The 25830-nt window shown below is 36.4% G+C and overlaps 1 protein-coding gene across 1 annotated transcript in view; it reads right to left on the bottom strand.

Moving 5' to 3' along the window:
• TTBK2 (tau tubulin kinase 2) overlaps positions 1 to 25830 on the bottom strand; it is a 269754-nt gene that overhangs the window by 66179 nt on the left and 177745 nt on the right. The window contains exons 7-9 of the mRNA XM_044665098.1: positions 25116 to 25181; positions 23054 to 23146; positions 22241 to 22366 (exon numbers count right to left, since the gene is read on the bottom strand). Coding sequence (XP_044521033.1) covers positions 22241 to 22366; positions 23054 to 23146; positions 25116 to 25181 — 285 coding nt within the window. The remainder of the gene's footprint in view (positions 1 to 22240; positions 22367 to 23053; positions 23147 to 25115; positions 25182 to 25830) is intronic.

Raw genomic sequence — 25830 nt, 5'->3', positions numbered from 1 at the left:
CCACCATCTTAACTCCCCCTCTCTATTTGAATTCTGAATAGTTTTTAATTCTGTTATTTACTCCTCTTGCTTAGTGCTCTCTCCTTTTGCTTCCATGACATTATTGTTCTCTCCTGGTTTTCCCTAACTTGTTTAATTGTTTTTTCTCAGTTTCCTTTATTGAATAATCATTCATGTCTTATCTCATAACCATATCAATTAAGGCTCTATCCTGGCTCTTTTTCCTGCTTCTCTTTATATTCTCTTGGTGATCTTATCAGCTTCTATAGGTTCAAGGTATTATTTCTATGCTCATGACTTCCCAAACTATATATATCCCATATTAATCTTTCTCCTGAATTTTGGTTGCACATTTTCAACTGCTGCCAAATGACAACTACATGTCCCATTGTTACCAAGGTCCTCAACATTGAACTATGTATAAAATTAAACTTATCTTACCATCTAAACTCACTCCTCCTTAATATTTCCCTATTTATCAAAAGCACCATTCATATTATTAGAATAGAATAGAGGGAATAAGAGATTTGCAGGGGGTCTGGCCATGCATGCAAATACTTTGCAGGCAGCCTGGCACATGCATGGAACCATATGGGCTTCCATTCTGGAATGGGAGGAATGCTTGAAAAGGGAAACTCGGATTCCAAGGGGGTCCATTGATCTCTGGACACTGAGGAGTGCAGAGGCTTACTTCCTGTGGTCATTTTCTATAGGCTACAGGAGGAAGCTGAGGTTCCTGACACAGCCTGGAGGTTCCTGATTTCAGAAGACTTCTGTGATCCTGAAACCTGTGACCCCAGTTCCCATCTCGATCATCTGTTGTGTGTGAGCTGCAAGGACCTGAACTATCTATCCTAAAACCGAGCCAAGACCACCTGGGCTCTGGCCATCTTATCTGATGAACTGTACTGTGTTCCTTTTTTAATAGTGGACCAGCTATTCTGGAGTAGACAGCTAGAGAGAGAGAGAGAGAGAGATATTGAGTAGTGAGCATAGCCCAATTTATTGGGACCGAAGCAACCTCTGCAGGCCAGGCTCGGGGGAGGAGATAAGATTTATTAGAGCTAGGGAATACATCTCCCTAGTCCACACTTACCCATCCTGTGTTTTGTAAAATAAACCAAGTTCTTTGTTTATAACATTGTGAGAGATCAGATCGTGTTGCCATCATCTCACAGGAAGTGAGACCTAAATCGTGGTTTCAGCTTGTGGTCGACCAACATCAGGTTCAACACTGGTCCAAACCTCAAACCCAAATCTAATGACTTTTACCAGGTCCCCTACTTACTTATTTCAATATCCAATCTATTGCCACATTCTGTCAATTTTACCTCTATGACATCACTACCATATCTTCTCTTCTTTTTATCTACATGGCCACTCACCTAGTTCAAGTCTTTATAATCCTTTGCTTAGACCAGTGGTTCCCAAACTTTTTTGGCTTACCGTCCCCTTACCAGAAAAAATATTACTTAGCACCCCCTGTCACATACTATCACTGCCCCCTTACAGTTATTCACCACCCCAAAATGCACCTGTGGCCATCAATTCCCCCCTGGATTGCTGCAGCACCCACTAGGGGGTGGTGGCACCCACTTTGGGAATCACTGGTTTAGACTAACTGGTCTCCCTGCTTCAGTGTATTCCCTTTCAAATTCATCCTGCACATTACTGCTAAAATAACCTTCCCAAGTCATTGGTTGACTATGTCATTCTTCCACTCAAAAATTTTCAGTAGCTCCAAAATATTTAGTATTTCATTAAAAACCCAATCTGTCTTTCCAAGCTCATTCCTACATTTCACATAATTCTACCTCCAAGCCAAAATGATCTGCAAGCATTTCCCTATATTTAACATTCTATCTCTACTCTTCTATGCATTCCCACGAACACAAATCATGCTCTAATATCATGATCTTCCTCCTCTTTCATTTCATTCAAGATTTAGCTAAGGTATCATCTCTAACTCAAAGTTTTCTCTTCCTCTTCAAATTATTTTGTCTTTATTTACAAACATATATTCTGTGTCCCCAAAACAGAATGCAAGTTCCTTAAAGGCAGGGACTATTTGTTTTTATATTTTTGCATATAAATATCTTCATGATGATGTTGGAGGAATTTTCCATAGGAAGAGTCCTATACCAGCCCCCCACTCCCATCCCAATCCAATATCAAAGTTCTGTCTGCTCCCACTGGAAAAAAGTGGTGAAAACATAACTTTTTTGGTTTTATCCTAACATGGAGTCTTTCTTCTATTCCCAAGATTTAGGTTTTACATTAACTTGAAAAAAATTAAAATTTGATAGATTTCTTAACATCTAATAGCTGGTTTCTTGATTTATAACAAAAATAAAGAAGCCTAAAGTAAATTAAGTTTGTAAATATTGTACTTTCAAATTTCATATACGAAAATCATTTTATGAACAAATCAAGTTATAAAAAACAAATTTTATTTTTTGTAAGCTATCAATATAACTTTGCATTTGTTGTGTGCTAAATATTTATCACTAACATATACATATAATTTTAATTACATTTTTACTAAAATTTCCATTTATGCTATCACTGCCACATCATTCTTTAATAATATCAGTCTCAAAGAGTTATTTTCTATGATTTCAAAATTTCTAGAAATTTTATATCACTCCAAGAGGTACTTGGAAGAGAACAATCCTGGGACAGGCTCAAGACCCTAAAAAGCCAAAAGTCAGTGTGAGTGTACTCAGTATCAGGGATCAGAAAAGAGGAGGTAGAAGAAAGACTTAAGAAAGAAAGATAGGGGGGTAGCTGGGTAGCTCAGTGGAGTGAGAGTCAGGCCTAGAGACAGGAGGTCCTAGGTTCAAACCCGGCCTCAGCCACTTCCCAGCTGTGTGACCCTGGGCAGGTCACTTGACCCCCCATTGCCCACCCTTACCAATCTTCCACCTATGAGACAATACACTGAAGTACAAGGATTTAAGAAAAAAAAAAAGAAAGATAGGAAGAAATTATACAAAGTTAGTTTACCTTGAGGTTTTTCCTAGGTTCCTATCTTGAATCTATAATTTAAGACATCACAATTATTAGCCAACAAACATTTGCTAGGCTCCTACTATGTGCTAAGTACTGTGGATATAAATACAAAGAATAAAACAACCTCTGCTACTTTGAAAGGCTGAAAAGCTCAGCTTCCTGCAGTTCTATTAAACTCCCCTCCACCCCCAGTCTAGCCTGGTAGGGTTTTTCCTTATGTAATCCTCCCTTTCCAGTTAAGTTCAAGAATTTCCAGTCTTCCCATTCCTGAAGAAAGAATGGAGAAAGAAAAGACAAAAAAGAGGACATGAAAAAGGAAAAGGAATAAATAGGGGAATCAGCAAAGGAAGAGAGTAATTTATATAGCAGCTATTATGTGCCAGCATTGTGTTAAACACTTTTTTCAAATATTATCATTTGATTCTCACAGCAACCTTGGGAGGTAGGTGTTATTTTTATTCCCATTTTACAGTTGAGGAAACTAAAGCAAACAGAGGTTAAGTGATTTGTCCACCGTTACAAAGCTAGTAAGTTACCTGAGGCTGGATTTGAACTTAGATCTTCCTGACGCCAGGCCCAGTACTCTATACACGGTGTTACCAGATGGTAATGAGTCACATATGTCTACTAGGAAGGCACAAGTAAATCAAATTCCTGCTGTGATCTGACAGTATTTTCCCCAAATTCCCTTACTTATTCCTTCCCACTCTTAATTTGGTAAAGATCTTCAGAAGGCATTTATTGTGAATGGCAAAAAGGGAGAAAAGGAAAAAGATGGGGAAAGAAGAAAGGGAGAAGGAGAATAAAGATGAGAATTGAAGAGAAGAGAGAATGGAAAAGAGAACAAAATGAAGTCTTGAAGGACAGCTACGGTTAAGGAACAGGATGGACATGGCCAATTATCCAATAAAGGATACTGAGGAGGAGACACATTGTAGAAAACCAGGAAAGAACAGTAAAAAAGCCAAGGGAGAAGAGAACACCTAGGAGAAAGGAACTGTGCTTTTTCCAACAAGTCACATTTTTAGTCAACTTCTTGCTGTTCTTCACACAAGATACTCCATAACTCCTGAGATAGGGCCAAAAAGTTTAGAATGTGTCTACATTAAACAATTTTAAATGGCTTTTAGAAATACCAGTCTATTTTAATTATAATAAATGTGATATAATTATAAATCATTATGAAACTATTTAAGATTGAGATGCTATTATTCTATATATTAAAAAATGAGCAAATTACCATTGGAACATTTAAAGAGGTGCCTAATTGGTGGGGGATGGAGGCATGCCTGACTGTTAGGCTTACAGTTTTTATGTGATATTTGTTTTTCTACAAAAGGAACTAAGTTATTCACATTATCATAGCTTTGGGCCAAGCAAGGTGATTGTGAATTCTGGTAGATTTCTAATGCCCCTAGTGGAATATTTGCCAGTTTTGAAAGTGTGTTGATTTTTTTCCAGTTAAATAAAAATTATTTTTAAAGAAAGGAAAGAAAAAATATCCTCATGCTTGGATTTTTCTCCTCATCTCTGCCTCCTAGATTTTAAATCTTAGTTAAAATTCTACCTTCTTCAAAAAGCCTTCCCCAGTCCTTCTTAATATTCATGCTTTCTCTGTGATATTATGTCCAATTTATCATCATGTTTGTTCAGAATTCTTTGGATGCTTATTGTGAGCATCTGGAGAGCAAGGGCTATTTTTGCCTTTTTTTGTATCCCCAGAACCTAATTAGGACAGTGTCTGGAACACAGTAGGCACTTAATGACTTAAACTGGTTTCATAGAAGTCCACTTTTTGTGCTCTTCTGTGCACATATAAATGCTTGTGCTCATTTGCATTTGTCAAGCTCCAATAAATAAAAAACAAAAACTGTTTTTCAAAATCAAAGAAATCATACATGTTATAGAGGAGGTTTTTGTTCAGATACAATTTTGGATCAGATGAGTTCTGAGGTCCTTCCATCACTAAGGCTTTATAATTCCACACAATTACAAATCTTGTTGCCTAGTCCTTTGAATGAGATGCATTAATCTAATCTACAACATCTTTAAGAAGTATGTAGATTCCTCTTAAAGACTTTACATAATAGTTATCCTCAAGAAGCCAAAAAGCCAAAAGCCAATGCATCAATAAACCATATAATTGCTTGGATTCAGCTTATTCAATTCTCCAACATATTTTTCCTCTACAATAGCAATTATGCTTGAGGTTAGAGAGTAGGGAGAATGGGAATTATTAGAGCCCTAGACATAGTGCCTCACATGCCCTTAGTACAAAATAAAATCAATAGCTGTATCATATTCACTTGTCTGGAATCCTACTTTATCCTTTGCAAGCAAAGTGAAGACAAAGTAATGTTCCTGAAATAATAGGAACAATTTGTAACTTGAGATCTCAAGGTCTTGTTGGGGGGATTAAGGCTCCTGAATTTCTCAGATAGTAATGAGAAAATCAATTAATCAATAAAGAATTTAAACAGATTAGCACAGTGGCCATGCTGTGTTAGTGTATTAAAGAAGCAAATATTAAAAGGTAAAATTTTCCCACCTTCTGCACACCATTTTGCCTGTGCACCATTAGAGAGAAATATTTTTCATTGTACTTGTGCTCTCCATTCCAGGTCACAGAAACAAAAATGGAAAATTTCAAACTGGAATTACATGGGGCATGTGGGTAGCTCAGCGGATAGAATATCAGGTCTGGATTCAAATATGGCCACAAACACTTCCTAACTGTGTGACCCGGGAAAGTCACTTAACCCCAATTGTCTAGCCCTTAACAATATTTAGTATTGATTCTAAGACAGATGGTAAAAAACAAAATTAGAATTACAAGCCAAAAGAGGAAGAGAACTCTAGCTACTATCATTGTTCTTAAAGAAAATAGTACCTGAAGGAGCAGTGGCTTACAGAACTACAGCAGGCCTCTGGAATTGGTATCAGTGCCAGTTAACACTATTCTTTCAGCTGTGTTTCAATTCATCTCTTTGACCAACTGGTCAGCCTGAATCTTTATGATACCTATTCAGGGGTTGCCTCAAGAAGTCTACTCTGATGCCCTGAAGACTGAGAGTCGCTCAGAAGGGTTCCATGAGGTCTTCTTGACCAATGGAATCAAACTCAAATAGAATTGTATCCAACTAGGCCCCACACTGAGTTAGAAAACCATAAAATAACTATATTTTATTGTATTTTTATTCATTTTGTCAAACATTTCCCACTTACATTTTAATCTGGATCTGGAGACACTCAGGAGTCTTGTGGACTGTGACTCTGATATCTCTGCTCTAGAACAATTACATTTTGGATTAAATTATAGATTAATTCTTGGCTGTGGACTCCAGGAAATCACCTAGATCCCAATGTACCTTGAATAACTATATTTTTTAAATTGATTTCTTTTCAGAACAAATGTATCAGATTTCCTGATCCACACTACAGGTTCCTTCGTGTCTTAACAAAAGAAATCAGTGAATTTCATAGTGTTACCAGAAAGATAAGAAAGTTCAGGCTGTGTTTGGTACAAAGATAAGACTATCATGAACTCAGATTTAGTGAGATTTTGAATACCAGATTAAAAAGTGAATTTTATTCAGTACTCAATGGATAAGTTGTTTACAAACAAAACCAAATCCTTAACTTCTGTCTTAGAATCAATATTATGTATTGGTTCTAAGGTAGAAGAGTGGTAAGGACCTGGCAATGGGGGTGAAGTGACTTGCCCAGGGTCACACAGCTAAGAAGTGTCTGAGACCAGATTTGAACCTAGGACCTCCCATCTCTAGGTCTGGCTCTCAATCCACTGAGCCATCCAGCTATCCTCTATGGGATAAATTTTGAATGTTTTGTGGCAGTAAAGTACTACAATCAGAGCTGGGCTTAAGGAAAATAGATCTACAAGTAGTGTATAATATGGGGTTTGGGGCAGAGGAGAAAGTGTAGAGAGAAATATCAATTCAGAAGCATTATAGTTATCTAGGCAAGAAGTAATGAGGATCTTAACCAGAGTAGAAGTAGGGATAATGGGAAAAAAAAGAAATGGAAACAAAAGACATTTCATATGTGGAATCAACCAGGATTCTATTGGAGATAGACTGTGGGAGTAAAGAGGGCACTGGAGTCAAAGAGGCTCTGAAGATTTCAAGTCTAAGTTAGGTAGAGGATATTTCCATTAATAAAATTAGAGAAATAACAAAGAATAACAGACTTAGCAGTGGCAGGTTGAGAGATAAAGATAAATAATACGTAAATATGTGATACCTTTGAGGTGCTGTTAGGATATATAGTTAGAAATGCTCAACATGCAGTTGGATTTACACAAAATACTAATAGTGAGTTCTATCTGTTCCTTCTTCTAGACTAACAAAAATAAATTAAGATTCTAAAAAAAGAAGTCTCTATCATTTCTAATAAGCAAAGTAATAACAAATGCAGAGCACATATGGATCTCAAGTATCATCTAGTCTATTCTCCTCTTTTTACAGATAAAGAAGGCAAAATATATAGTAATTTCAGAAATCAAGTTGAGATTTTATTAAGGGAAGGTCCAAAGAAAGAAATTAATAGAAAATTAAATTCCTTTTATTATTGAAGACCTTAAAAAAATAAGAAATTAGAATCCAATATGTTCAAGAAAAAGAACAGAAAAATAATAGACTATAACAGAGGTCTAGTTTAAATCAAATATTGTTGTTTACATCCAAAAATAATGCTAATACCAATTGTCTGAAAAGACCAAGTTACACCTGTCTTTTGTATCCTAGTGTTTAGCACAGTGTCTTTGCATATAGTAGGTGTTTAATATTTACTGACAACTCTAAAGGTTCTTTCTGTACAGCACATACAGAAAAGACTCTCCCTTTTTGGAATCATTATTTAAAGAATTTGATGTTCTTTACAATTATATTCTCTTCTTGATGCCTTCAATCAAAGACAGAGTAGTATTGCTGAATACTTATTCTTGCCTCTCAACAATCCACAAAAAGCTATACCATTCACTTCACGTTGTATATCCATGTATTCTTCAATTTTTTTTTATACTTGAATTTAACAAACACCAGATAAGGTCAAATGATAGTGATGATAACGGATCTTTGTTTTACCCTGATTTTATTGGAATGGCCTCTGGTTTTCACCATTACACATTATGTTGGCTCTTGCTTCTAGATTCTATTTAGTAAATTAAGTAAAGACCACTTATTCACCAAATTTTTAGTGTTTTAAATAGACAGTTGTTTGAATTTTGTCAAAAGCTTTTTTAGTAGATACAAATGTGCTTTTTATTAGTTTTATTATTAATATACTCTATTAAAGTTATAGTTTTTATTTATACACTGACAACAATCTAGTCTTTTTAATATGTTATTGTAGTCTCTTTGCAAATGTGTTAATTAATATTTTGGTATCATATTGTTAAATTTTTAATTTTTTAAAAATCTGCTTTGTCTTACCCTGATTTATGTATTAAGACAATATCTGTATCTTAGAAGAAATTTGGCAGGATTCCTTTTATTTCCTATATTGACAAACAGTTTATGTAATATTTAAATTAATTATTCTTTGAAGGTTTGCTAGAATTCACTTGACAGTTTATCAGAATTGCTACTTTTCCCTTTGGGAATTCATTTATGGATTATTTCTTTTTCTGATGACATATTATTAAATTATCCATTTTTAAATTCTATTCAGAGGAATAGTTTATATTTTTGTGGCTATTATCCATTTTGTCAGTTATCAAAATACCTGGGCAAATAGTTCCTGATAACTTCCATTATTTTGCTTTTAATTGTTATGAATTCTCCTTTAAGAATTTTTGATATCATGCTTTTTTCTCCATATTTCCTTTTTTTATTATGAACCAAATGACAAGAAATTAGTAACATATACAGAGAACACAAGAGGGCTGTATAGGAAAACACAATATCTATTTCATTATTGGTAGCTTTTAAGAAATATGCATATAATGAGGCCAAACCATTATTTTCAGTGTCCTATTATCTGTGCTTCCTTCTGAACTGCCTTTATTCCTCTGTACATTTAAAAAATGTTTCAATAGCCTTCTTTTTTGTTCCTTTCTTTTTCTTTTTCCTATACCACTACTTTTCTATCCAAGTTGCCCCATTCTTAAACAGAAAGGAAAAACAGTCTTGTAACAAATAAGCACAGTCAAACAAATTGGATCCACTCAGTGACCATGTATAAAAAATGTATGTCTCCACACTGAGTCCATCACCTCTGTGTCAGAGAATAGGTGACATGCTTTATCATAGGTCTTCTGGAGCAATAGTAAGTTGCTGCTTTGATTAGAGTTGTCTTTCAAAGTTGTTTTTTCTTTATAATGCTCTTACTATTGTACATATTATTCTTCTGAATCTGCTCAGTTCACTCTGTACTAGTTTGTGAGAATTTATTTTTCATATACTGTATTAATTCCTCAGTCAGGGCCCTGGATTAGAGAGGCCCCAATCAAATTCTGTGCCAGGGTTCTGCTTAAGAGGGGCTTTCTCCAGTGTACTGCTTTTTCATTTTTTTTTTTTTTTTGTTCTTAGGAATTTAAGGAATGCTTCTCTTTTAAAGAAATTTGGTTAATAGAAAAGGGTGACAATGATTCTCTTTATTCCAATAAGATCTCCATCATCTATGGTGTGGGGAAGGGCTGAAAGTTTATACACCACCTCCTAATGAGCTATTTACCAATTAGAGACATCTTAGGATGTATGTTCAAGCTGACTAGTGAGTTTCCAAGATTGTATAAAGATACCTGGGCAGGGAGGTGGGAGCCTTTTGACAGTTGAGAAAATCATTTGACCAAATTAGAATGCCTTGACTGGTCAATTAATAAGTTAATTAAAAACTTAGAAATACTGCCTCTCAAGAATTTCAATCATTAGAGAGGTTCATACTAGCCAAATAGTTTTCTTTTTTGTTATATGGTTTAATAATATTACATTACACTCATATGCCACAACTTGTTTGGCCATTCTCAAATTGATGGGCACTTCAACCTCTTTGTTTACAGTTCCTTTTATTTTTCCCCATCCTTTTTAATTCTCCCCTTTTGGATAAAGAAATCTGTTATGTGACTATTCCCTCTTTAGCTTTTTTTTAGCTTTCCACTCTCTTAATACTCCTCTCCCTTTTCCTACCTGTTTCCCTATTGAATGTGATGTATTTCTATACCAAACTGTGTGTCTGTATGAGTGTGTTCAACCCTCTTTTGCCCATTTCAGATAAAAGTGAGACTCATCTGCTGCCCCTCCTCCTTCATGTTTTTATATTCATCTTACATACTCCAATGACAAGAACTAGCAAGTTCTACTCCATTCTTTCTCCTTTCTTTAATAGTAGTGTATTCCTTTTACCCTTTTTAAAATCTCTTAATATCCTCAGAACCTTCATGTCCTCTTATTTTTCTCATCTCCTTTAAAAATTCTTTAAAGTCGTCTTCTCTCTCTTATTAGAATGTTAGCCCTTCATCTTCTTATAGGCCTTTCCAATTACTCAAATAGGTTCACTTTTCTAAATTTTTCTTGAAGAGAAAATGCAAAGTATTTGCATTTGAGAGTTCATATTCTATTCTTGTTTGTTTTTTATTTTTTTTTTTTTTGGTTAGGGATGTTTGCACATCCTTGACTCCATTAAAAATCTATTTCTCTTCCCAGAGGATAATATTCAGCTTTGTAGAACAAATTATTTTTAGTTATAACTAACAGTCTATGTATCTCTTACCTTTTGGAATATTTTATTCCAAGATCTCTCTTTTCAGCAGAAGCTGCCAGGTCTTGTGTGTGTTTACTTGGCACCAGAACACTTTCTTTTCATCTGTTTTATTTTTTATTTGATGTGAAAACTTTAGAATTTTATTTATGACTTTCCTGAGTTTTTTTAAAGTTTCTTTCAAGAGGTAATTACTGAATTTTTAAAAATTTCACTTTGTTCTCCGGTTCTAATAGATTGGGGCAGTTTTCATTTATAATTTTTTGTAATATAATAAGCCAATATTTTTAAAATTATGATTTCAAAGCATAATTATTCTCAAATTATTCCTCCTTGTCATGTTTTCTAAATCAGCTACATATGATGGAAGATATTTTCCTCTATTTTTCCACTCTCTTGATTTTATTCCAATATTTCTTGATTTCTCATGTACTTATGGATTTCTACTTGGTTTGTTCTAATTTTCAGAGATTCTATTATTTGAGTAAAATTTGCTACTTTATCTTCTAGGCTATTTATTGTTCTTCTAATTCTTCCTTCCCCAAAGCTTTTATTCTTTTTTTAATCACTTGCCTATATTGTTATAGGCACTGTTCTCTTGTCTCCATTTATTCCACTCTGCAATAGACTGTGTAAATCATTCCATGTTTCTCTGTATTCATCACATCCATCATTTCTTACAGCATAGTAATATAACATTACTTCAATAATTTGTTTAACCATTCCCCTATCAATGGACATTTACTTTGTTTCCAATTCTTTACTACCACAAAAATTGCTGCTATAAATATTTTGGCATATATGTTCATGGATTTCCTTCTTATCAGTGATCTCCTTAAGGCATAAGCAATAGTAGTGGAATCATTGGGCCAAAGAATATAGACTTTTTAGCTACTTTATTTGTATAACTCTGCTTTCCAAAATGGTTGTAGTACTGATTCATAGCTCATTAACAATACACCAGAGTAGCTATCTTCCTACAACTTCTCACTATTGACTATTCCATCTTTTGTCATATTTACCAATTTGCAATGCAAGAGGCAAAATCTCAGTTGTCCACATATTCTTTTTTTTTTAAACCTTTACCTTCTGTCTTAGAATCAATACTGTGTATTGGTTCCAAGGTAGAAAATCACTAAGGGCTAGGCAAGGCAGGTTAAGTGAGTTGCTCAGGGTGACATAGTTAAGGAGATTATCTGAGGTCAGATTTGAACCTAGGATCTTGTGTCTTTAGGCCCAGTCCTGAATCTACTGAGCTACCTAACTGTTCTTCTCCATTGATTCTTTTTTTTAAAATTTTTAAATATTTTCCCATGTTTACATGATTCATTTTCTTTCCTTCCCCTCCCTCTTTTCTCACCCCTCCTAGAGACAACAAGCAACTCCATTGGGTTGTGCAAATGTTATCACTTGATACCTATTTTCCATATTATTCGTTTTTGCTTTAGAGCAATTTTTTAAAGCCTAAAACCCAAATCACATACCCATATATACATGTGATAATTGATAAGTCATATGTTTTGCTTTTGCATTTCTACTCCCATAGTTCTTTCTCTCAATGTGGATAGCATTGTTTCACGTAAGTCCTTCAGAAGTGACCTGGATTGTTGCATTGCTACTAGTAGCAAAGTCCATTACATTGTTATCTGTTGATTCTTAAAGCATTTCTCTTGTCTATGTCATGGATAGCAGTCTTATTTCAAGTCACTATACAGAAGCTAATGGGGTCTGGCTATTTATCACTTCTTTTCCTCAAATAACCATTCCTCCAATTATACAGCAGCAAATATTGCTTCAATGATGGTACACTTACTCAGTTCTAGGATCTCACTGTTGATAATTCTCTTTTTCTATTGTCAACATGCAATTTCCCTTTGGCTCCTATGGCATGTTCATCCAGGTTCACCAAATGTCCCAATTACAACCTCCTAAACATTCACATCTATTCTGATCACTCCTACTCCTTTTTCCTGGCCCACTCCAAATCAATTCATCAAGACAATCAGTTGATGAGCATTTATCAAGCACCTACTGTAGCAGGCACTATGCCAAGCACAGGCATAGGACAATTCTTGTCCTCAAGGAACTCACAGTCTAATGAGGGAGAGAACACGAACAACTAGTACAAACAAGAAAAATATAGGATAAATTGGGAGATGATAATCAGCAGAGAGAAGGCACTAGTAATAAAGGGAATCACATAATACATGTATATCCTAGTGGAATTGCTTGTCAGCTCTGGGAGGAGGAAGGGAAGAGGAGAAGGAGAGAACATGAATCATGTAACCGGAAAAATATTTTTTAAAAATTGTTATGATTATAATAACAGATAGTTTTGGAGAAGCAGATAAATGGTTTCAGGGTCAAATAGATCTTTAAGTCAAGAGCCTGAGACTAACAGGCCACAGTGAGGAAAGGAGGGGGTAAAACACTCCTGATTCTCAAACCCCTCCCCCTCTAACTGCTTCTGCTTCAGTTGGTAATGAAGACAGGAATAAGATTCTTCTGGTGAGTTTCTCTTATGGCTGAAACCCCAATAATGTTTCTTTCTTAAATTTATATTCCTCTCAGGTTAGTTAGAGGAGATATAACAGCTAGTTATCTAACTGTTGAGGACAGAGGAGATCTTAAACTGGCAGCCAACAGGATTCAAAATAAATATACAGACTGAATTGTAAGTATCTTCCAAATAATTATCAGGCACAGCTTTGAAGGTAAAAAGTTATATTAGAAATTAACAAGGAAAATTATAGAAATCAATGAAGGGTTTAGGATAAGGAAAGGTGACCCTGATCTGTAAAATTGATGCTCCCTTCCCCCTTCTCATTGGAGGGATGAAGCACTTAACTAAAACTGGCTCTCTTGCTATAGATAAATATCTTACTCTCTAATTACTAAATAATTATATAATTATATTAATGAAGAATAGTAATGACAAATAGGCTAACCCTATGAGTAGAAACTACTGGCTTAAGCTACAATGGTTTCTCAGGAGAAACCCCAAGTCAGGAGAATCAAGCAGAGTCTCTGCTCACATCCAATCCCACAAATAAAACTGTCCTCAACCCTTCTCAACTGCCCCTCACCCAAAGTTCTCCAGGGCACCCCCTGGGAGAACTTTGGGTGAGGGGCAGTTGAGAAGGGATTAGAGAGAAGGGAATTAGAGAGTAAGATATTTATCTATAGCAAGAGAGCCAGTTTTAGTTAAGTGCTTCATCCCTCCAATGAGGAGGGGGAAGGGAGCATCAATTTTACAGATCAGGGTCACCTTTCCTTATCCTAAACCCTTCATTGATTTCTATAATTTTCCTTGTTAATTTCTAATATAACTTTTTACCTTCAAAGCTGTGCCTGATAATTATTTGGAAGATACTTACAATTCAGTCTGTATATTCATTTTGAATCCTGTTGGCTGCCAGTTTAAGATCTCCTCTGTCCTCAACAGTTAGATAACTAGCTGTTATATCTCCTCTAACTAACCTGAGAGGAATATAAATTTAAGAAAGAAACATTATTGGGGTTTCAGCCATAAGAGAAACTCACCAGAAGAATCTTATTCCTGTCTTCATTACCAACTGAAGCAGAAGCAGTTAGAGGGGGAGGGGTTTGAGAATCAGGAGTGTTTTACCCCCTCCTTTCCTCATTGTGGCCTGTCAATCTCAGGCTCTTGACTTAAAGATCTATTTGACCCTGAAACCATTTATCTGCTTCTCCAAAACTATCTGTTATTATAATCATAACAGTTTTGGTGAGCCAGCTAGGAGGGGAGACCCTGCAAAGGGATTAACAACAGACATTTTCAAAGCCATATGGACACTGCAGATGGTTCTTTCCCATATCCCCCTCTCAATTAGATCTTGAGTAATAAATCCTCTGGGAAGTAGCAGGAAAGCCAGTCAGCCAAATTTATGAAACTTAAAAAGCAGAAGCTAAAATTGCAGATGATGCTCTCATTTGAAAGGTTTTTCTCTTAGTAGTATTTTCTTCTGTGTCCGTTGTCCTATTAGCAAAACCCCCTCCATTTTATTTGGATGTCCTTGCCAAGTTCCCTGTTTTTCACACAAAGTGAACATTCATTAGGATAGGTTAAGGCGTCTGTTCCACATACAGGGTTTAAGTCTCTTGGACATCCTGGATTGCCATATATTTTGCAGTCCGGTACTATTATTGCACCAGTGTCAACATCATAGAAAGCATCATAGGAAGAAACCACTGTGAAGTCCTCGATCAGAAGCATCACGAACAGGGGGAACACAACAAGAAGCCGCTTCATCTTCCCTATAGTCACCATAACCAAAGGTTCCCTGTCTTTAGCTGTCTGATCAACAGGTACCAAAGGTGTTTCTATCTCTATGTCTCCCAAATCCCATTGATCTTGTTCTAGGACTTCTATCTGTGCTGGCTCAGGATTCTGTGAGTGTAATGATGGTAAGTCTCCTTCAACAATGGCTTGTTGGACTGCCAATGCCTGAATTGGCATCCCTGAACTGTTCATGGGCCTATCAGTGTCAAAATGTATCTCAGTTTTTCTAGACCATGAGTAAGGTAGAGTGTCCTTCTCTTCACTGAACATGCTTTGCTGGACTTTAGCAAAGTTAGATTCAGGAGAGGTATTTCTCTACATTAAAGGAAATTCTACGGAATTGGGAATGTGCTTTTGGTTCATGACTACATCCCAATCCTGTGAGTCTATGCTTTCTTCTTGTATTTGCTCCCTAGACTCCATGTCAGTAACAGGAAACTCAACTCTAGATGCATTTTGCATAGGAAACAAAGTCAGTGTTGTAGATTCTTCCTTTGTCCCTATTGATGCCATTTTGTTCCTCTCTTGGCTACTGACATTTATGAAACTGAATTCCTTTAAATGCATTAACTCAGAATCTACTCCAAAGGCAGCTCTCTTTGGAGTATCACAGGCTTGAAAGTGTGCTACATCTTCATGCACTTGACCCTGAAGTAGGCTTGGTACAAATTCTCTAGCTCCAGGATCTAGCTTTAAAATTCCTCCAGTATTGTAGCTACTAGAGTTTTCACTTTCCCTTCCAGCTTCCCTAGTTGGAGATAGAGAAAAGGTAATGCCTGTGTCTGAGAATTCAGCACTTTCCTTCTTAATGGTCTGCAGGAGCTCATCTCCCTTATTGACACTGTCCATTTCCAAGAGATCCCCATTAGAACAACTGTCTATAATCATTGCCCCTGCTGTTTGGCTTTGCTGTACATGTAAATGATCCACAGTCTTACTACAGAATGGTTCTGTCCCCCCATAGTGAGAATCAAGGAATGCTACTTTCTTCAAGCTTTTATCAAGAACTTGTGCAGATGTGCCTGGTTTTCTGCCAGTGTACCCCATATCACTGTTTCCTTTCCCATAAATTCTCTCCTTAATTTCTATTATATCTTCCTCCATTTGCAATTCCTCCTCAGTCACATCTTTGTAACTTTGTGTTACCTCCTCCAACCTATAACTCACAATATCTTCTGTACCTATTTTGTTCTTTTCACATTCCTTTGCTACATCATTATCACTGCCTTTCTTTTTTCTTGCAACAACTGCTTTCTCTAAGGCTGCTTCCTCGGTTCATAATGTACGAGGTCTAGCACCTTGGGACAGGTATTCTTCCATTTTTGACAAGCTTGGGGACCTACTAAACTTGGTACAGTCATGGTCACAACATCTGGCCTTAACCTTATCACTGTATCTACTATTGTTGTCCCTGTTATTATTATTGTTGGTGTTATTATTGTATCTGGAATTGTAGTATGTATTCCTCCTGTTGTTATTGTTATTATAAGTTAATCTGAGACTTATATCTACAATCCCGTACCACGTGGCCAATTTTTGAACAAAGGAAACATCTCTTAATTTTGTTGTTAGCACTGCCACTAGATTGTCTAGGCCTGCTTTGGCTCCTCTGATTGGTGGACATCAGAGCCATATTTTTTATTTCTTCTACCTCTCTGGCCTTCTGAGCTTCCCTCAATTGCTTTTTAAGCTCAGCAATCTCTTGATCTTTTTCAGAGTTTCTAGATGTTTTAGAGTCACTATCCTTTGAGTCATGGACATAAGCTGCTGCCTTTCTCAATTCCTCAATGGGCATGGTCTCCCATTGTGGGCAATGCAGTCTAAAATAGGTTTGAAGGTAATTTTGACTCCCTTTTACAAATTGCCTCCTGATATGCTGAATGTTGTCTTCAGCAGTCATGTCCCTGAACCCTAGAATAGTCTCTCCAGCTTCCAACAGTCTGTCTAGATATAAGCTTGGATGTTCCTCCTCCCCTGCTTTAACTTTTCAAATGAGCCCCATGCATTTGATCGTTTAGCATGGAGTCTCATCGCCTCTGCCAAGTCCTCCCTGCATCTCCTGAGATATGTCATGTTTGCATGAGATGACAGCTCTAGTTCTTGATGTTGCTCAGGCCATGATGCTAGGTTGGGATTGTTCCTTGTCTCTGCCAGAAATTTAGCTTTTTCACTCAGGGTAAATAGCTCTGTTAATAAGAGTTCCACATCTTCAAAATTTGGATTATACAGCCTGACTGCCTGTTTGAATTCTTTTATCGCCTTATGTGGATTTTCGAAGAACTGGGGGGACCTCCTTTTTAAAATCTCTAGATCCCCTCCAGTAAATGGTTTATATCCTTTAACATGTATAATCCCAGCATCCGGTTGCACTATTGTTCTATCTGTAATAGGAAGTATTGTTACAGGAGCTGCCTCTGCCCCTGCAACTTCTTGCTTTTCTGGGTTGTCCTTTTTAATCTCTTGTTGTTTTTCACTCCCTTTCTTAGTTGTGACCGTGCTTCCTATGGTTTCCAGCTGCATAATTGGCCTAGCATCAAGTTCTTTCCCTTCCCTTATTTGTTTGTTAATTTCTATTAGTGTTTTCATATATTCTAACTTTTTTCCATAGCTGGGTCAGTAACCTTAGTGTTTCCAAAAGTAAAAGCCAGTATCTGTCTTAAAATCATTAGGGCTCCATATCTAGTGGCAGTCATGGCCATGCCTGTTGGTACATAAGCCAATGCCTCTCCAACCGTAATTGTTAGCCATAGATAAGTGTCATGAAATTCTATTATTGATCTAAAAAATTGGGGAACAGTGACAAACCAAAATGTAGCACAGGTTTGCCAAATCCCATAAATTAAAACAGCAGAGCACCCCAAGGTAATGATTGCTCTGTTTAACATGTCAGCCATCTTATCTCTTCTCCACTAGGTCCTAATAGTACAAATCCTAAGCTGGCTGGCCAAATTATATTTAAAATTATATTTAATTTGAAATTATATTTAAAAATAAAATTATATTTAAAAAATTCAAAGGAATCTCAAAAGGCTTCTTGCAGAAGATAAGATTTTAGCTTGGGACCTGAAAGAAACCAGGAGGCAGGGATGAAGGGAAAGATAATTCTGCATGGAGACGTGAAAATGAGAAGAATCTAGAGATTTTTTAGGCAAGTTTTCCTGGATTGTAGACTACATGGAGGGGAGTAAGACTGGGAAGATAGGAAGTCAAGTTATGAAGGGTTGTGAAAGCCAAAAACAGGATTTTATACTTAATACTGGAGGTGATAGGGAGTCAAATATTGAATGTGTGTGGGGTGGGGTGCATGGTTAGACTGAACTTTAGGAGAATAATTTGAAAGCTTAGCGGAGGATGAACTGAAGTGGAGATAGATTTGAGGCAGAGAAACCAGCCAGCAGACTAGAGTTCAGGTATTTGGTTATGAGGAACTGTACCAAGATGGTAGCAATATCAGAAAAGAGAAAGGGAGAATACAAAGTGTTAGGAAGATAAAATAGAAAAGCCTTAGCAATAGATCCAATATTGGGTTGGAGGGGAGTGGAACATTAGAGAAAGTAAGAAGTCAAGGATGACACCTAGGTTATGAGCCTTGTTGACTGGGAAGATGGTGATGTCCTAGTCCAGCGTTGGTGAAGTGTTGGCATGCGTGCTGCCCTGGCATGAGGAAGCTGCTCCCTCTTCCTCTTCCCAGTGTCCGAGGTCATTTTTTGCATGCTCTGCCTCTCTGTCCAGCCATCCAAAGCAAGCACTTCCTCCCTCTGGTTTCTCAGGTAATGTAGGGTGCTCACAGATAGCTTGAATTTGCCCTTTGGGCACTCAAACTCAAAAACCTTCGCCAACACTGTCCTAGACAGTAAAAGGGAAGTTTGGAAGAGGGGATTGATTTGGAGAGAAAAATAATGAATTCAGTTTTGGCCATGTTAAGTTTGATGTCTACAGGATATCCAGTTTGATTTGCCCAATGTGTAGTTGGAGATTCAAATCTGGAGATTAGGAAAAAGGTTATGGTTGGATAAGTAGCTCTGGGAATCATCAACAGAGTTGATAACTGAATCCATGGGACCTAGCAACATTACCAAGTGAAATAATGTAAAGGAAGAAGAGCCTTATACTAGAAATAATGTAAAGGAAGAAGAGCCTTATACTATCCTTTATGCTCTTCTTTTAGAACCTTCACTCAATTCTTAATCACCTAAGGAAATCATTAGACATACTCAAAGTTTTAAAAAACAACATTTCTTTAACCTTGTTGATTTAACCACGTCTGGTTTCTGACTTCATAATTCAATTGAAACTGTCCTCTCCAGAGGTACCAATAATCACTCATTGACAAATCTAATGGTCTTTTTTTTAGTTCTCGCCTTTCTTGTTCCCTCTATAGTACTTTACAACCATCATCTTTTCCTTCTGAATATTCTTACCTTTCCAGGTTTCTGTGACACTCTTCTCTTATGGTTCTATAGGTCCAATTGATCCTTTTCAATCTTCTTTGTTAGTTCTTTATCTACATCAGTGGTTCCCCAATTTTTTTGGCCTACTGCCCACTTTCCAGAAAAAATATTACTTAGCGCCCCCTGTCACATACTATCACCGCCTCCTTCCAGTTATTCACTGCCCCCAAATGCACCTGTGGCCATCACTGTCTCCCTGGATTGCTGCAGCACCCACCAGGGGGCGGTGGCACCCACTTTGGGAATCACTGATCTACATCATAGCCATTGACCATGGGTGTCCCTCATGATTTGGTCCTGGAATTGCTTCCCATTTTTCAAGAAACAAAATGTACTATACTTTCTCTCCCTGATGGTCTCACTGACTCCTAAGAATTCAGTTATCTCTATGTTGATGATTCCCAAATCCATATATTCAGGGAGCTAGGTCATACAGTAGATAGAGAGGTGGATCTAGAGTCAGGAAGACCTGAGTTTGAATCCAGCCTCGGACTTAAATGAGCTGTGTGACCCTGGCAGACCTCTGTCTGACCTAATTTCCTCATCTATAATCAAGGTTAATAATAAAGCCTACCTCTAGGGACTTGTTGTGAGATAAAATAAATATAGAGTGCTTAGCATAGTGTAAGGAAAATAGTAAGTACTTAATAAATGTATATTCTCTTGCCTCCCTCCCTCCTCAGCATACATCATCAATCATCTCTTGGACATTCCAAACTATATATCCCATAGGTATCTAAAACTCAACATGTTCCAAATAGAATTTATTTTTCTCTCTAAACACTCTTCCTCTGAATTTTCCTATCACCATGAAGGATACCAATACCCTTCTAGGAATGTAGGCCTGTAACATCAGTGTTATTCTTGACTCCTCGCTCTCACTTGCCCCACATATCCAAGTGGTCATCAAATATTGCCATTTCCACCTTCACAACATCTCTCATATACATCTCAGCTTACACAGCCAGAACCACAGAGTTCAGGTCCTCATTATCTCTTGCCTGAACCTCTCTCATCACTCCAATCCGTCCTTCACACATTTACAAAAATTATTTTACTAAGTACAAGTGTGACTCTGTCATCTTCCTGTTTAGTGAGCTCCAGTGGTTCTCTGTTACACCTAAATCTTTTCACAGTGTGGCCCGTCCCTGCATTTCTAGTATACTTCAATACTCTCCATCCAAACTTTTGATTCCTCAAATATGCTGTTTCATTTTCCATCTCTGTGTCTTTGCCCTGGCTTTGCCCACATGCTTAGAATGCTCTATTCCATCACCCCCAACTCTTGGTTTTCTGAGCTTCCTTTAAAATGTAGCTCAAGGGGGAAGCGAGGTGGCTCTGTGGATAAAGTGCGAGTACTTGAGACAAGGAGCCCTGGGTTCAAATCTGGTCTCAGACACTTCCTAGCTGCATTACTCTGGGCAAGTTACTTAACCCCCATTGCCTACCCCTTACTGTTCTGCCTTGGAGATTCTGAGACAGAAGGTAAGGGTTAAAAAAACCACACACACAGTTCAAATAATGAGTTGAAGGCAAGAAGCCTTTTCCATGAATGTACCTAAGTATTTTCCTATAATTCCCCCATTAGAATGCATGCTCCTTAACAGCAAGATCTGTTCATTCCCCTTCTTTATATCACCAACTTTTAATAAAATTCCTGGAAGATAGATGAGATTTAAAAAATAAATGCCTGTTGACTGATTATTAACCCTTCTTCCTCTTTCAAGTTAGGACACAGATAAGTTGAGAACTTCATTTTTTTTTCCTGGAATACAATTATTCAACAACAAAAGATACATCTAGAGAAATAGGAAGTCATGACTTATAGGCTTCAAGGCCACACATTTATAATTGTCATCTTGCTTTAAAAATTGTTTGCATTTCCTCCAGAAACAGCAATTTTCCAGGCATACAAATACCAAGAAAAGCAATTACCATGTACAACTGGATTAACATTACTGTGGGGGTAGTCCATTATTATTGGGTTTCTGACTGAAAGGTAGTGACTTTAATCCACCCTCAGGAGAACATTCAAGTTAACAATGTGAGCAAATCTTAATTACCCCCTTCAGTTTCAGTCTTGTCCTTTGCATATGAATATATTTTACCATACTACTTGCAGTAGGACACATGCCTAGAATAATTTTTCCAACACTGGCAACAGATTTCCATTAAACTATTCACATTTACCCATCTCTTCCTCTTATCAACAGAATTCATCTGCATGACAGCTGGTTGGGGTGCAATATGTAGTCAAACATAGCCCAAGCCTTATAGGAAGTGAACCCCTGACCTCATTAACTCAATCCTCTAAGCAACTGAAGCAGACTAGCCACAGACAGAATGGAGCCAATAATCTTTACTGGTTATCCCACAACATATGTATAAATAATATGCAGCTCTCAGGTTCTTGGCAGGTATATAACACAACTGGACAGGGCCTCCAAATGAACAAATGAACCAAATGGTTTGTGCTTCTGCATACTGTCAGCAGTTCTGTATAACTCATCTAGTACAGCATGCACAATACAATCTGTATCACAATAAATTACAAATCCCAAGGCATGATGAAGTATTTCAACCCCTCTCCCACTATCATTAGATTAGACAGCTAAATACACTACATTCTAATATAATATCTTTATATGACACCAGGGTCACCAACAAATACAATCAAAGTCACAAGGCCTAGATATTGAGGTCAAAACAGAGAGAACAGACAAGTCTACAAACAAGGAAAATAAAAATAAATGCTTACCTGGTAATCAGGTTTAGTAAAATAATCTAAAGAGGAGATGTGGTCCAGAAAGACGCTGAATTCTGTAGGGAGATGTTTCAACATAAGTCTGTGGTCATATCTCTCCTTAATAGAACCCACTTGCTCCTAAGGAAATGAAGAAAAAAGAAACCAAAATAAACTTCTCTAATCAGTTACACACTTAGAGCCTCTCTCTGATACTTTCAAGGGGGTATACTAAGGATTAAGAACATATATAGGTAATTAAGGGCAAAATAAGAATAGAGATCTTACAACATTACTATACTCTGCTTTTCAAAAAAAATTACAAGGCAGACTCAAAAGGCTAAAATCTTTTGCATTGTAGACAACATAATGCTGTTTGCATCACTAAATACAGAGTTCTGCACCAGGTAAATTTCTAGTTTTAAGAAGAAAGAATAGAACTCACTTTAAATCTGACCTCATTTCCCTTGTTAACACTGAAAGAAATTTCTATGCTTCGTTGCTCTCATTTCAAACATATCATAATCTAATAATGCAAATAAGTTGTTTAGAAATCAAACAACAAAGGAGAATAGTAAATATAAAGGCTCATTGCTTAGAGGGAAAGCTAGAAATCAACTAAGACAAATTATTTGAACATAAAGTGATATTTGTTCTACATACTCTTATTTTTAAAAGATTATAATTTGAACCCCATGATAGAGGAACAATAGTGGAAAATAGTGCCCAATTTTTAATGAATTGAGGTTTATTTTTTTATGAAGATGCTTACCTGGGGAATAATCACCTATATTTCCACCCAACAATCAACATAATTTCTACATTCACCTTGTCCTTTATTTTTCTCCAAGGCAGTTGTCCAACTACGAACTCTACCAACATGTAGAACAAAGACCAAAGATCATCATGTCTTCCCATTTCCTAAGTAAAACAAAATAGGATTTGGTCACATTGAGTTACTGATCATCTTTATGACTATACTGCAAAATCTAAGGAACTAAGATACCTGTTGAATCCCACTAAACCCTTTTTGGGGATGATAATGAGAGGGGGCAAAATTGTTGATTTTTATCCTTGGTAGGTAGTAATTCCTAGTTTGTAAATTCCTCCTTTTAATGTAAATCAATAACTCATCTATAACTAAACTGTAAGCTTCTTGAAGGCAGAAACTTTTTTTTTTTGCCTTTTTTTTTTTAATTTCCAGTACTCAGCACAGTGCCTAGTATGCATTAGGCACTTAATAAAGGCATGCTGATTTGGGTAGGGGCACTGAGAGACATTAAGTGACTTTCCCAGTCACACAGCTAGTATGTATCAGCAACGGAACTTGAACCTCAGTATTCCTGACTGTGGAGTTACTCTTCTATCCATGATGTTAGCTAACTCTCAGACTACCTAAAAACTTCAGTTAAATTCCTCACAAAATTAGGTAAAAAACAAATACTTAAGTACCATCAGGAAAAATCTCCAAGTTGAGAAAAATAGCCATCTTAAAAACCTCCAAGAATACCATACTTGAAGACAAGCAAATCATGAGTCTTGGTGAAAAACATCTATTTTACTAGAAGAGATACAGCTGCTTATGGCTAAAGGCTTTTAGAAGAAATCTTTACTCATTTAATAATCACAAATGCTTCTGACAACTTTTCTGTCACCCATCTCCAAATACTGATATGACTATTTATAGACCCAGAAAAATTCTATTCTTATTCTAAGAAGAATACCTCATTTTAAATATTAAAATGTCTGAATCATTCTGGAAGAGCTAACTGAGAAAAATTAACATTTCAAATAATTAGCAAAAACATATTCTGAGGATAAAAAACATTTCCTAAAGAAGGCCAAAACAACTGCCTGAAAACAAGAAAAAGAGGTAAGGATTACATTGGTATACATATTTAATTAGTTATTGGGTCTAAAACAAGGTCTGACACATAGTAAATGTTCAATAAATACCTCACTGATTTGACAATTTAATGTTACTTAACAGCAATATCATACAAAAGTATATTATTCAAATAATAATCTATAAGATCACCACATAATATTCTAATATACAGATTTAACATTGTTTAGGTTCTCATTTAATGTATCTTATCCAGTTCTGGAGCTTTATATATTAGAAAAAAATGGGATCATAGATTCATTTTCCCAATCAACCAGTTGTTAATATTTATTAATATTTCTCAGCCCTATTGCTACATTTCAATCAAAACAAGATATATCAAGTCAAATAGGCATTCTCCTTTTCTAAGTTATAATTCAAACTTTAGTTAAATTAAACAGATGAAAAAGGTAAAAATGAAAGGCTAAAGAAAAAAAATACATGAGGAAAGGGATGATTTAATCTAATGAAAGCCAAGAGGTGAACTGAACATTCAGAGCATTTTATGGATTTGCGGGGGGAAGGGATGGTTTGGAGGCATGTTGTAAATTATAGTCATATTAAAGATCAAATGTTGATGCTCATGCTCTATTAGGCATTGATAATTTTAAGGATACAGATCATGCATGCAAAGGAAGGTATAAGATACATTATAAACATATAGTTAGTTAATCCTTAGTGGTTACCTTTTTATTAGCAAATCCAATTTCATTTCTTCTCCCTAATCATGCAGCTGCATATATCCATTACCCTAGTGTACACATCACCAAAGATTATAACCACCAACCCCTCTACAATCAATACCACCATAATGACAGCTAAATTAGGACAAATTATTCCATTAACTCCAAAGCTATAAAGATCTGTCTTTACTCAAGTACTTTCCAGACAAAGAGACATAGGACCCGGGATCAAAGAAACTAATATATATGAGGCATAGCAGGCAGAATTTTACAACATTATCAAAAGTGATCAGAATGATATGTTTGAAATTCAGATACTTACTCTGTTTCGATGAGCATTGATTGATGCATACCGGACTGTTCCTCGAAATCCTGCCACAGCTCGAGGCTGGAGCATAAACAAGAGAAGAATACAGGCATTACAAGCTGTGAAGATTTGGTTTTGGTGTGGTTGTGGAGCTAATGCATTGAAAATGTGAGGCATAATCTTAAGAAAGCACATATTAAATGTCTTCATGTTCATGGAACTATATGCTATTCTGCAGACTATAAGACATATGATAATAGCTTGGATTCATTTACAACCAAGTATATGAACAGAGTAAAGATGATGCATTCAACGTACCAACTCAACTCTAGTGTCTTTCTTTATTCTTTTCCTCCTCTCCATCTTCAATAGCATTAGTGATTATGTCAGTCTGACAGAAAGATACAAAAAACTCATTTTGCCCTGGAGTTAAGGTGGTACACTTGAGGCATAGTTTAATTCTGGACAATTACCTGCTGGTTCATCTCATGGTCAAATCAGCCCTCTAATATATGAAGTATGGAACAAAAAATGCTGAATGAATGTTAACCTATTCACTGACCACACTTTAGAACAGAGGTTCTTAACACAGATTCATGAGCCAAAAAAGGGGTCCACAAACTTGAATGAAGGAAAAAATTACAACTCTATTTTCACTACCTGAATGAAAATTTAGCATTTCCTTTGATTATTAAAAAAAAATTGAAGAGGTCCATAGGCTTCACTTGCC

The sequence above is a fragment of the Gracilinanus agilis genome, chromosome 2, assembly GCF_016433145.1.
Source record: "Gracilinanus agilis isolate LMUSP501 chromosome 2, AgileGrace, whole genome shotgun sequence".
In the NCBI taxonomy this organism is placed as follows: Eukaryota; Metazoa; Chordata; class Mammalia; order Didelphimorphia; family Didelphidae; genus Gracilinanus; species Gracilinanus agilis.
The sequence above is the reverse complement of the archived record's forward strand: the minus strand, read 5'-3'. Positions and strand labels throughout refer to the sequence as shown.